Source organism: Leuresthes tenuis, unplaced genomic scaffold (genome assembly GCF_036924035.1).
Source record: "Leuresthes tenuis unplaced genomic scaffold, fLeuTen1.0.hap1 SCAF_15, whole genome shotgun sequence".
NCBI lineage: Eukaryota > Metazoa > Chordata > Actinopteri > Atheriniformes > Atherinopsidae > Leuresthes > Leuresthes tenuis.
In genome coordinates this window covers 23,511,038-23,524,578 of record NW_027325369.1, presented here as the reverse complement: position 1 = coordinate 23,524,578, position 13,541 = coordinate 23,511,038, and the positions used below count along the sequence as shown (strand labels likewise).

The following is a 13,541-nucleotide window of genomic DNA, read 5'->3' as shown; positions in this document are numbered from 1 at the left end:
ACAATGCGACATTGTGCAACCAGTTCTAAACTGTCAGCACAATGAAAATCATTAGAAGAAGTAACGTAAGACAAACACAGCCAGCACTTCGCTGAAAAAGCAACATTTCTTTCATGTGCCTTTTTCAGGCATCAAATCATGAAATATAGTGTGGTCAAGGCAGATAGATAGACTAAGCAAGTCAATCAAATGAAGTCAAAACACTTGCTTTTCCAATAAAATACAGACTTTTAATATTGTGCAGGTACCCGTTTTTACCTGTTTTTTTCTTTCGTTTAGAACATCTGCAGTGATAATGGATTAGAGGATATTTGAGAGAAACCTGTAAAACCTGCTCTTTTTTTTTAGCAAACTACTGAGAATGATGCTGGATTCTGGCTGAAATGGTCTCTTTGAAAGCACAACATCTCTATTTATAGAAGATGCACGAATGGGAGCGTGGAAACAGGATAGAACTCCTCTCTAATGAACAACACTAATTGCCATCATCATAGCCAGTTATCTGGTGTCATCAGATGTGATGAGCTAAATATCCCTTTTTACTGCAACAGCATGGAACTGTCAACAACAAAACCCATTTTCCAAGCTCTCATTATGGTCATATACTGAACTGTAAAATATACTGAACTGTAAAATGCCAAACGTCCAATAAAAAGGACAAGGCTTTTTTAAAAGCCTTCACCCTTTGTCATAGTTGGGTACAAATGGCAGCAGTGGTGAATTGATTTATTCTGCATTTCCTTTAGAACTGCATGGTCTAAAAGACAGAAACTGATAAACACACTAATTGCAAAAGAAGGCTGAATGTAATCTATGACCTCAATTTACCAAGAAAAACTGGTCTAAAATGCTATTTTAGAAGGCAGTCATTTGAGTTAAAACCTAGCTAAAATGCTGAAGAATAATTCAACAAGTCAAACTACTTGCACAGTTAATCAGTAAAAAGGCTTTGTGTCTGTGAGTCCAGACTGAAAAACAGCAGGCAACGGCAGGAAGACTGTAGACTGATCACAGCATGAATGGAAGCCTTGATGTTTTCTTATGTTTATAAATTAGAACCCCAACATTACAGTTAATGCTGCACACTCGCGGTTTTACCACCCAGCTGACTCCACGAGGAACAATAGGTGTTAGAGTGGGGAGGAATGATGCACCTGCTTTGGGTGTAACAGCCTGACACATTGCCAGCAACACGCTCCTCCTCAGTAGCCACAACAACAGCATACCGTACCATCAACTTTGGAACGTTCCCTACGTTTCCACATCACATCTTCACACTGAAGAGAAGAGGTGGGTTTCTCCACAATCAAACAATTTCTGGCGAGTCAATATTCTCCCGCATGCTGCAGCACACATCTCAGCCTGCACCCACCTCCCCGCAGCTCAAGGTATAAGTTGAGAAAGATGATTGCGCCATAATTAGCGCAACAAACCCCGTCACACCACATTTAGATCGCGAAACGGATAGTTTAAAATCCACATTGCTCACCTCAGAGGGTTTCCAGATGGCGTTTAGTGCCGAAGATGAGGATGCTGTTGTGTCTTTTTCTTCAACACCAAGAAACAAGAGAAACTCCCACCGAGTCAGGAACCGTCTGACAATTTAACATGCTCTCAAGGTACCTAAGGGAGTGTCAACAAACGCATAGATTTTGTTTTCATTTGTAAGTATATAAACATAAACATAACGAAATCTGTTCAGCTATCCTATACGATCCATTAATGTGCTGGTTAAGAAACATAAAGTAAGCAAATAATGAATTTCGTTCACCTGCTGAGGATTTTGAGAGGTTGAAATGACAGAACACATATAATACTATATGCTACACTGTATTATGGCTAATTTAAATACGGTGTATGTTATTCTAACCTATATAACATACACATAATGGCATATTCCATATCTAAACACCCTCCAACTGTATGCTGGCTAATCGATTGAGATATGAGTAAAACATTATCTCAAAGTCAAAGAAGGATTTTTTAAAAATTGATTGGACTTCATGAGCAAGGAACAACCCTGTGTTTGAAAAAAAGAGCACATGTTTGGAAATTAAATTACTGGTAGTAAAGAACCAGTATGGCTATATTTTATTAATCAAGCTGCTCATTGTTGGTTTTCCTCTGAAAACTGGTGAAAGGGCAAACCCCTGAAACAAAGCAACAAGTTGATAAATCTGAATTGATAAGTACCAGGATGAAGCATCCAGGATAAGGCCTTAGACGTACCATGCTAAAAAAAGAAAGAGATTGTCCGGTGTCAATGCTATCTGTACAGTATTGTGATTGCATATCATTCTTTAGTGTACTGAAGGAGAAGAGAAAACAAAACAAAACAGGGGCCTCGGGTCAGCTGGGATGAATCCTGGGAACCATTTAAAAGTAGGAACATATCTCTTTCAGCCAAACTCAAACTATGGCGATAAGCTTTCTCCCGGAAACACGACTTGTTTGTCCTCACAAACGCTACATGCAGTGTAATTTTTCATACAGACAGGGTGACTAATTAAATCAAATACCTCTGACCTTGACCTTCACAGCGGAGAAGATGAAGCATAAAAATGGAGGCTTGCAGTCTTCAACCAGTCATTTACTTAAAAAGATGTGCAATCTAACAATAATATTACGACTATGTTTAATATCAATATGTTCAGTTGCACCGTCCAAAATATTGTCAGACAAAAAATAATTTAACTACACTTGAAAGGAATTAAGTCTTTTATTAAAAAAAAATTATCCTGCATTTTTTTCAGTAATGTAAACATACATATATGATTTGCATGTGATCAGTCCAATCACAGGTGGGGAAGAGGGCGTAACTGGCAATGTTGAACAGATGGGACAGGGTCAGCGGAGCTGGTGGCAAACTTTGAAGCCACAATTAAAGCTTTAGCTGTAGTTCTGCGTAAAGATCATGTTGGCTTGAGCAAACATATTCAATGAAGCCAAATGAGTGAATGAGGTGTGCCTGAGGAGTTCAGTAATCAGCATGAAATCAGAGCATTAATCAACTTTAAGTGTATTTTACTTGAGTGCCTAATTCTTTCTTATAATTTACATTGTGGCAAAATGTAAACAAAAGAAAGCAATTTTGCATCCAAGATGATTTCACCTTGTTTTCTTCATACTGCCATAATTCATCTGTGTTCCATTAAACTGATGTTTCTCTTAAAGAGAGGGTAAATAACTGAGAATAGATTGCCACCTACTGGAATGTTTTTTATTGCATGGCTTTTTGAAAGGGAAGACTGAACAAATGCTTTTTCCCTAAACATTATATGTGCAATCAGTGTTTTGCTTTATAATTATATGTGTTTACAATAAACAAATTATATTTCTTGCCCACTAAAAGTTAAAAGTTACTTTGTCAAGTTAAGCGTACATGTAAACCACAAGTTCTCAAAATCACGTGCATTGCAATAGATGTAATTACCCAAAAGCCTCAACGTCATGTAAAAATGTGGTACAACTATCAAAAATAATGTAATGTTTCTAACACTTAAATATATCAATGTTTTTATGTTATGATGACTGTCTAATTTAAATAGCCTATTATAAGATGCCCACAAGAGATTGACATAGTCAAAAAATATGACCAATAATTAAGCCGAAATAGTAATACATTCTCGGCGAATTTACATATGATCTAGTTTAAATTGGTCAAAAAATGAAAAGGCAAATAGATTTTTTTTTTTAAACACGACGCATCCGGACCAGCAGGCGGCGGTACACAAGTGAGTGGATACCCCAGCGATGGAAAATCGTCAATGTGGCTTAAAGACACCTTGTTGTCTGCGTTTGAAAGAGGCTGCCTGGCTCCGAGCCGAGACTCCGTGGTGCTGAAAGGACAGCTCCTCCGCTCCCTGACATCTGCAGGTAGGAAGCTGCGTCACCATGGAGATGAAGTACTGGGCATCAGTTGATTGACGGCATTGTCGGCACCGATACCTCAATTTTAAGTAAACAGAAGACAATGACGGAGGGGAAATACATGCGATTAATGCCGTCCAGCAGCACGTGCATCGGCCTTAAGTATTAGAATAGTCTCTATATGTGTTCACTGTTGAAAAGGGGCTGAAAATGTAGGTTTAAAGTTTTAGTCTATGGGAGCTCCTGCCTTGTTTTTTGTGGCGTGATATCCTCTGATTTGCTCATTTGGAACTGCTGTACTTAAGGAGATCACTGAGATGAGAATAAGATATTCTTGGTATTCTCAGTGGTCCCCGAGAGTCTCCAGACCCTAATTTGCTCAGAAATGAGTTTTTCTCATCAGCAGACTTGTTTTCTCATCACTGAAAAATTTTCCAGATACTCCATGTTAGTTATTATCAGCCGAAACGTCTCTGTGCCCTCTTTGTTCTTCTACCATTTGCTGTAGGCTTATTACCTGAAATATTATTCTATTACAAATAAAAGCTCGGAGTTCACATTTGTACCTCAAGTAGAGGTATTTTCTGAAAAAAAGGAGAGTAAAGATACTTATTTTGAATAAGTCCTATTCTGTTTTTATAATTAGATTATCTTTTACCTTGAAGATATAAACAATATTTGGAACAGAAAGTAATTTTCCTTGATGCCTTGACAACAAGGCTTTCTAAGTAGATCATGTGTTTTGCATATATATTAACTAGTTTGTTACTTGGTTACTTCCCAATGATGCTGTGAACTTCTTTTTCTTCACTTTCACACAGATATGTTCACCAGAATGTTAAAGCTGAGACTGCTCAACGTTGTAGCGCCTGCATACTTCTTCATGGCCACAGCAGTCACCTTCATCTTGCACTTTTGCCTCTTCATCCCAACCATCTTCCCTAATCCAGACACATCGCTGAGGGGGTCTACAGTTCTTCATACAGTCGTGTTTCTCTTCTTGATGTTCAACGCGTTGGGGAATTACATAATGACTATCAGATATACAGCTGAGAGTGCCAACGAGACTGTGATTCCGGTGTGTTCGCCACACTGCTCAGACAAAGTAGACGCTCACTACCTCCTGAACGGCCGTCACTTCTGCAAACTGTGCAGAAAAGTTATTCTCAAGAGGGACCACCACTGTTTTTTCACTGGAAACTGCATCGGCAACAAAAACATGCGCAACTTCATCATGTTCTGCATCTACACATCATGCACATGTTTGTACTCTTTGGTTCTCGGTGTTGCCTTTCTGACAGTGGAGTACTCCATCTCCTTTGAGAACCCACTGACCTTCCTGACCCTCCTTCCCCTCTCCACAGGTTACTTCTTCACAGGTGAGTTTTCCAATCAAAGCTGATGAAGTACCACACTTGCTGCCTTGCTTAAGCTTTAATCTAATCTTTATAAACGTCCCCTTACAGGAACAATCTCGGGCTTGCAGTTGTTCCTGGTGCTGATGCTGTATGTGTGGCTGGGCATTGGCCTGGTGTGTGCAGGCTTCTGTTGCCAGCAGGTGCTGCTGGTTGCCCGGGGTCAGACCTGGTGTCAGATGCAGAGAGGGGAACTTGTGGAGAACCGCAGCCCCTGGAGAGCCAACCTAAAGGATGTTTTTGGCACCCACTGGATCCTCGGCCTAATCCTGCCTCTGCAGACTGTTGAGACGTGCTCTGAAGACACAGATGGACATAAACAGGACTGAGCCAGAACCAGTTATAGTAAGAGGCCCTCAGAGGTCAAACAAAGTGGCACATAATAATTCATAATTAATTTGAAATATTACATGGGGGCTTCATGGTGTTTAAATGAATCCATAGCATAGTTAGCCAACGGCACACATTAAATACAGGAGCCATACAAGCAATACAAAATACATGCATAGATATACCTGTACCCTTTAAGCAGCTTTCTAAAAGGCAATATTAAGATAAAAAACATTTACTCATTTAGCCTTGTGTTGTTCAATCTTCAACTTCAGACAAGTTGGTCATTTTGGACATCCAGCAGATTTAAATCAATTATTTTTAAATGCTCGCACAGTAATTAAAGGGATAGCTTTTACTTGCCTTCATAGCTTTGTAATATATGATAGCCTGTACCATGTGGTGCTCTGAGATTATCCATCAAAGTGCATTGCTTTTCCACAAATCCTTATCGAATGCTACATGTGACATCCAAGAAACCAAGTGTAGTTTTCACTCTAATGTTAAGGGCTATCAGATGAGGAAAATACAGCACGACTGCAGCATAAACTGCCACACTGTTCAGACAGTTTGCTATTTCACGTTGAGCCAGATGATGTTTTCTGCTCAAACTCAAGTGACTCATGGTTTTAACAGGGTGCAGTAGTTGAACTTCTTTATAAGAACGGTCAGGGGGAAATGTGAAGTATTATCCAGGGTATTATTCACAATGTGCCATAAGGTCATGTCTAACATGCTTATAGATGACCGCAAAGATGAGGTATTCTCTCCACTGCTGATAATAGTCATAGTAAAGACTTTTTCAATTCTCTGCTGCGGCTACAGCTGCTGACGTTTGGGACATGATGTGAAAAATGGTTCGAAATATATACTTTTGGAGACAGTTTTGTCAATTTGTCGATCACAATAAAAGTACCTAAAATCACACAAAGTGTTTACTTTTCATCTTTAATAATGAAACAACCTCAGCCGGAAAAGTGAGAGAGGAAATTGCCTTCGACAGTTTAATTAAATGATCTTTGATGAAGACAAAAACACAGAAAGCACACTTTACAATAGCAGGCAAACAAAGACATCTCTTTAATAGAATTATCTCCACCCTCCCTTCCAACATCAAGGCAGATTGAACTATTCCTTACTTCCCAGACATGATGATTAAAACACATTGTACCAGTAGTGCTGCTGCTAAAATAAATAGAAACAGACTTAACAATTCAAACATTTTCTCACCAGACCAAAGGTCTGTTTTACCAATTTCAAAAAGGAATAATAAATCTTTGGAAACCCTTAAGTACATTCAACTTTTCTCCACGTGACCGTTAGAAAGAAATATGGAAACACAAGCTGATCAAGCATGAATACAATGTAAAAACACGAACATACTCGAAAGGCACGGGCGTCCAGATAAACATTTATATTCACATTATTTCATCAAGACACGACGCTAATTCCGTTAAACAAGTCAGTAATCGTGTGACCAAAGTGCAACAGTCTGCGATGTTAAACTAAACATGTAGCTCTTATCTCCATTAATTTTACACCATATTAACGCGTTCAACTACAGTAAGAATGAAGATGGCAGGAACCGATCCAAAGGCAAGACAATAACATGGCTACAGCACCTCACTTGCTACATTTCTATGCACACAGTGCCCACAAGCAGCTTTTTAAAAAAAATTCAAATTAAAAAAACAGAAGCAAACTTCACTTTTGAAGTGCGGTACCAATAACTGGCAGACTAACCGTCTTATTTGGATTACTGACATCTCTTTAGTCTCCGTCACAAACATTCCTACAAATAAATGATACTGACACCAAATCAGAAGATGAATAACCTCTTTGCAAAAAAAAAGCTGCAACTCTGCGTAAATATGAACAAAAGTAACAAAATGATTCGCAAATCCTTGTACTCTGTATTTAATCAAAAATAGGCAACAAGTCAAAAACTGACCTCATTTTGAATTTGAAGGCAGCAGCATGTCTGCAATGTCTGCTGGGGGACAAAAAACACCGGGCGACAACACTCAGGTAGGCTGACGCTGAAGCAGGGATTTGACAAAAATAACTCGGGGATTTTGTCATCTATGGTTCATCTGGAAAAAGCTCTAAATACAGGAGACAGCCATCATCTTTGGGCCCTCAGGCAGCATGATACTGAATTGGAAATAACTGCATGGGCTCAGGGACACACCTGAAAACCAATTTGCCGCCGTGCCTACAAATGCTAAATGGACTGTACTCATATAGAGCTTTGCGAGTCACTTAAAGTGCTTTTACACTACAAGCTGCATTCACCCATTAACACACACGGCACATCTTAGTGTTACGGGCTACAAAGTGCTTTTAATTCTCACAAACACACTTTCACACACCGACGGACGCATCAGAGGCAAAATTGGGTTAAGTGTCTTGCACAAGGACACTTAAACCTGTCCTCCGGGGAGCTGGGAATCAAACCAACCTTCTGATTTTTTTGGAGCCACAGCCGCCCCAATGCAAGTCATAACTCCACCATGCGAGGAAAAAATAAAGTTTATACGAAACGAGACTCTGATGATGATTCTGATGCCTTCTCTGGGCCCAAGTCCATTTCAGATACAGTGAGGAAAACCTTCCTCTGGCCTGACAAATCGATTTTAAATTCATGGAAGGCAAAAGAGAAAAGAGACACTGCCTCACAGTTCAAAAAGCAGCATCTGTGATTGCCCTGGGGTGCACGAGTGCACGCGGATTACAGCTCAGTAGTAAACCCATCCCAGTCCCAGCTTTTTTTTAAGCATGTTGCTGCCATACAAATTTGAAATGTCTGTATATTTCTTGAATGAAAAACATTCCTCTGGTTTCATTGTTTGATATGTTGTCTGTTTTTTGTTTCTCTTTAAACTAAACCAGCCTTCAGGTCTCCTAACGTAATCGTGCCACAGGTTGCGAACACAAGCTGTCTGTAACAAAAAAAGGCCACTGGCCATTGAACTTTATTTAAAATACAACGTATATAGTAAAAACAGACAGGACATCGACCTGTTTACTAAAGATGCTCGATAAGACATCAGGTTCTCTAAACGTTTCCTATTTGATCTGGAACAAATTCTGTTCACCTAACTCCACAATCGTAATATTAAGCCCCCCCCCCCCGTGTTTCTTCGTGCGTTGATTAGGCGTTTGACACAGAAGCCAGAGCCCTATTGCAAGTGATACTTGCTATTTTGCAATAGCAGAGGCAAACAAATAAATTATAGGCAAGGGTTTGAAATACAAGCATGCTTCTAAACTCCCGCGTCATAACACTGGCCGAGCTTTAGGTTCATGTCAAACCTGCCGTTTAAAATGTTTCTACCTTCCTGACCTTTGCGTGTAAAATGATTTACACCCACACCCTGGTATATGGGTGAAAGCTTAGCTCTGTTCTACCACAACGATTTTTTTTTTTCTTCCCCACTTTCAGTAACGCATCTTGTGACATCCTGATTGATTCTCCTGCAGCCAGATTTAGAAATGCTGGTTATGTACACAGACTCATGCTCGGACTGTCTGAGCTTTAGCCCCCCACTGTTCCTTTTCTGTGTCCTGCAGAGAGAGCTGGAGTTTTGTCCAGAGCTGCGGGTCCCCGCTGCTCAGAGCCTCCAGCAAAAGAGCCGTTTGCTCCTGAAGCTGGTGCAGCTGGCCCTGGGTGCGCTTGTTCTCCTTGATCAGCTGCTTTGTGCGCATTGTAATCCCCAGCAAACCAGACTTGTTGAGAATGTTGTAGGTATTGCTGAAACGCTTCAGCTTGTTATTGTTCATGGAGATGGCATCCTCGATGTTGTCATCGGTCAGCGTCCTAAATTCATCTGTGTAAGAGGGCAGATAGCTGGTTCCTGCTTGTGGGGTCAGGGACTTGACAGGCAGCTGCTCTGGACTCTCAGCTGCTTGTGGTTGGTTGGCTGATGCTTCGAAGCTGGAGATGGTTTGAGGTGGCATCTGCAGTGCTGGCAGCGGGCTTCGGGAGCTGTAGGGCCTGTGGCCATGATGGTGTCTCCTCAGTCGTTGCTCATATCCTGATGATGCGCTCGTCCTCACCCTCAAGGATCCCACCCTCTTAGTGGGTGCGGCAACAGGGTGCGGGGCGATTCTGGGATATGACTTGAGGATGGGCTTGTAGCTTTTTGACTGTCGCGTATTGTCTGAGCCAGTTTTTGGAGAGCTGCTGCTGCTGCTGCTGCTGCCATTTGATACCATTGGTTGGAGGAGAACCACCTGTGATTGGGGCATCACTTCCAGGGGGGAAGGAAAACTCCACTGTTTTTCTGCTGGAACTGTAGAGGATGGCTAGAGAAAAAATATTATATTTGAGAACACGTTATAATTTATAATACAATAGCAACACAGTAGTTATTTTACATACAAAAGAAAAAAGATTTATCCAAATTTTGTAACCTACATATTTACAATTTAACTGAGGGAACTTTAATCCCTAATTGCCATAAAATCCCACGACTAATCTAGTCAGAATCATCATAAGATGAGGATTTAGGCCAAAATAGAATTAAATAAAAATAATTGATTTACTATTTATTTAATAAATAAGAAGAAATGCAAACATTTCACGTGGTAACTCATCTATAACTGCAAGTCAAGTGCTCATGAACTGAGATAAAAAAAAACTTTATAAGAGCAGAAAAACACAGAGTCAGAGTGAGGAGGGGAAAAGACTAACTGCTACTTTTATCCTCTCGAAACCCATTGGCTGTTGTGCAATCGCAGGAACTAGGGCAAATATTTCTGGATTTCTATTGTGTAGCCAGCGGATATTTCAGTCATGGACAAGTGATATCCAGGCTTAGACACAAGATGAATTCAGGTAATCACTTGTTGGTGTGTAGATTGCATTTTGGTCAACATGTTTTGCGGGCAACAAAATCCTCTCAAAAGTGATTAAACGGGCCCTTGCCTATAGATGTTACTAGTTTATTAGCAAGTGCGACACACCCTTAAAGTCAGGAGGAGGTTAAACAATAATTGGTGCTAAGCAGAGCCGCACCTGCAGTGTATCACTGCATCTTACCTGCTTTAAGACAAAGTTGTTCATGATGATCATTGGGGACAATCCAGGGTATGAGCCTCCCACCACAGCCACATGCTGACCAGTTTGTTCCTGGCTGACTATTGACCCATTCTTTCCTGTGTCTTCTGAGTCAGTCACCTCGACTGCACTGAGGTACTCGGAGCTGGCGTCTGACGATGAGAGGACAGGCATATGGGTCTCCTCATGTTTTAAAGGACAGAGATTTATCTTCTTGTTGTGTGCAGTGAGGCAGAACATTAAACTATAAACACTGGCAGATGTAGATAGGCATCTCAAAGCCAAAGGAAGAGGATATCATCAACTTAATGAGGAGGGCTACACCAAATCCAGGTCAGTCTTCATCATATAAATACAGGTCATCCCCAGTAGAGAATAGCCCACATAGAGAATGTGACCTAGATCTCCAGATTTGATAAGGGATGGCTTTGTTCATAGTCAATTGCTGATGCATGTCAAATGCTAATTATATACATCCAGGTCAAGAAATATACCATATTGGCATTATCACTGTCAAAATGAACACAAAGTGTACAACTTAAGTGACAATATCCTCTTTCACTAACTCCAAAGGTGTTTCTTTTTCTTTTTTTCCCCATGTTTTTTGTGAATAAAAAAATTTGGAAATAAATGCTCCATTTTCCAACAAAGATATGATGGAGAGATGACACGATTTTCAATCATTTGACATTTAAGTGACATGGCGAAGGAGTGTAGTCACTTTTATTGTATAATGTGTCATGAACAAACACAGTTCAAAAAGGTCCACTGCTGTAAAGCATTTTTACAAACCTGAGAAGCCTGAATCTCGCTCCAGGTCATATCTGGATTTCCCAAATTGTGGTGTCCTGGCAAACGCCGGCTTCCTGTGTGGATCTGGTCTCCTAAAACCACTCATGATGGTATCTCCTTGAAAAACAAAACAAAACAAGAACAATTTAAAATGAAATCCCATCGAACTGTCTGAATTTAGCAAGAATATCAGCTTTAACTCTGATTTCAGATGTGCCAGGGAAAGTGCAGGACTTTAAGGTGGTAGGCATCTAATACTGAGTCCATCTGAGACAGAGAAAGTGAAAATACACTTTAAACAAAGTGTTACCTGTCCTTTATTTACACAATCACAATTTTAGTCTTAAAGAAGAACTGTTAACGAACTATGATACTATTCAATCTATGCTTATATAAATGATCTATCTATATCTTTGCAATGATGGGTCAGTAGATCAGTGCCATTAGCCCAATTACTCTACTTGAAAAGTTTTAGTGAAAGGCAGTATGATAGCTGTGGTATAAATACGCCCATTCAGAAAGTTTTATCAGAAAGTCCCTCTTGAAATATTTTGAATATTAGGGAATGTAGTAATTACACATCGCGTCAGGGCCTAAACTTTGTTCCGGGATACTAAATTAAACAACGTTGAACTTAAATGCTTTTTATTTTGCCCAACACACGTGTACACGCTCCATCAAAAGGGATATGGTTGTGCACAACAAGTCATTAAACGGGTGAAACACCTTAACAGCGCAACACTAACTCGATTACGTCGTTATTAAAATTGTCCCCATTACAGTCCTCAGCTGATCGTTGAAGGCCCAGTCAACCTCCCAGAATCACGATGTTTACAGAGTACGTGTAAGACGTGTCTTTCACCATAATAACAAAAGAAAAGAAGTAACTCAGACAAGTAACTCAGAGCAGACATTAGATATCAAGTGCGGTGAGCCAGAGCTGTCTAGAACTTAACTGCTGCTAATACAGTTGTTTACGTGCGCAGTGTCAGTCGTCCGTGTTTGCTACATGCTACTCACTCTACAATGAATAACTTTAAATTAATTAGGCAACCAAGCTACTGCAGAAACAAAATGTCGAATACAACACAAGTTGCCAAATGTATTCACGACAGACAGTACTTTTCCATGTTTACTGTTTGCCCTCATTCGCCGCTAGCACAGTTAGCTTAAAGACGCTAATGACTCCAGATTTACACTTGAAAACAAGATCTTTAGGAGAAAATCAACTCACTATCTGGCTAGTATTATTGATTTTGCAACCCTTACCAATAAGCTGCAAACTTGAAAACTAATATCTGATTATAGTTGCATCCAAGCTTACTGTCGTCGTACTGTTGCACTATACTTGACACTCGACTCTAGCCCAGCTAACGTTAACTACGCCTGGTAACGTTGTTCATGCGGTAGAGGTACTATTGTGACCGTTGTAGTGTCTTACGGGCAAACGCCTTGATGTATGCACTTGGACACTGAGAGTCTGTCTAAACAAATCAGGGGCTTCACAGTGTCTATCGTCGAGAAAGATGTAAGAAAATGTAGCTTAGTAGTGTTTGAAGCGGTTTTAAACGAGCAACACGTCCCTGTAAGACATCCCAGAGGGCTCAAATATCCGTTTCAACGTGACAGTGCTTATAGGTTGTCAGGGAAACGGGTCAACTCAGTGTTTTCTTTTTTCTTTACTATCAGAAAGAGGATGGACAAGGAGCGCCTCTACAGGCTTATCATGAAGTTGGTATACATTAGCTTGAATAATGTATTGTGAACATAGTTCACATCAGTGATAAACGATAAAAATATCAATATGTGAGAATGTGAAGAAATGAAACAAAGACGGAAATTGATCCATTCAATTATTGAAAATCGACTGAAAATCGTTTACTTTTGAAGTTGCCAACACTTTTGGTATTGCACCACTTAAAAAAGGAATAATGCCTCAAAAGTTTTAGTTTCAGTAACATTCTTGTTTTCCTCTCTGGACATCGTTTAACATTTTCAGAGCAACTAAAAGCATCATTCACTGCTAACAGCTTGTCCAGATTACCCTTAAAGTAGAAGCAGTGGAAGGTGTC

At 40.1% G+C, this 13,541-nt stretch overlaps 3 protein-coding genes across 6 annotated transcripts in view; 1 reads left to right on the top strand and 2 right to left on the bottom strand.

The window, feature by feature from the left end:
• Positions 1–1,574, bottom strand: part of tmem63c (transmembrane protein 63C) — a 32,046-nt gene extending 30,472 nt beyond the window's left edge. Inside the window, exon 1 of the mRNA XM_072365732.1 lies at positions 1,490–1,574. The gene's annotated coding sequence lies outside the window, so the exon portion shown is untranslated. The remainder of the gene's footprint in view (positions 1–1,489) is intronic.
• A 2,208-nt stretch (positions 1,575–3,782) lies between these two features.
• zdhhc22 (zinc finger DHHC-type palmitoyltransferase 22) lies at positions 3,783–6,515 on the top strand. The gene is made up of 3 exons (XM_072365430.1): positions 3,783–3,876; positions 4,692–5,249; positions 5,337–6,515. The coding sequence occupies exons 2-3, from the start codon at positions 4,694–4,696 to the stop codon at positions 5,612–5,614; spliced, it is 834 nt and encodes a 277-aa protein (XP_072221531.1). The 5' UTR covers positions 3,783–3,876; positions 4,692–4,693; the 3' UTR covers positions 5,615–6,515.
• Positions 6,516–6,544: 29 nt separating this feature from the next.
• Positions 6,545–12,860, bottom strand: cipca (CLOCK-interacting pacemaker a). Of its 4 annotated transcripts, none has more exons than XM_072365426.1 (4): positions 12,739–12,860; positions 11,470–11,586; positions 10,660–10,829; positions 6,545–9,923 (listed from the first exon to the last, which is right to left on the bottom strand). In XM_072365426.1, the coding sequence occupies exons 2-4, from the start codon at positions 11,573–11,575 to the stop codon at positions 9,132–9,134; spliced, it is 1,068 nt and encodes a 355-aa protein (XP_072221527.1). In that variant the 5' UTR covers positions 11,576–11,586; positions 12,739–12,860; the 3' UTR covers positions 6,545–9,131. The 4 variants fall into 4 exon arrangements, with proteins under 4 accessions (XP_072221527.1, XP_072221528.1, XP_072221529.1 ...); XM_072365427.1 differs by having other exon boundaries at positions 11,470–11,583; XM_072365428.1 differs by lacking the exon at positions 12,739–12,860 and adding an exon at positions 12,216–12,722.
• Between the last annotated feature and the right edge of the window lie 681 nt (positions 12,861–13,541).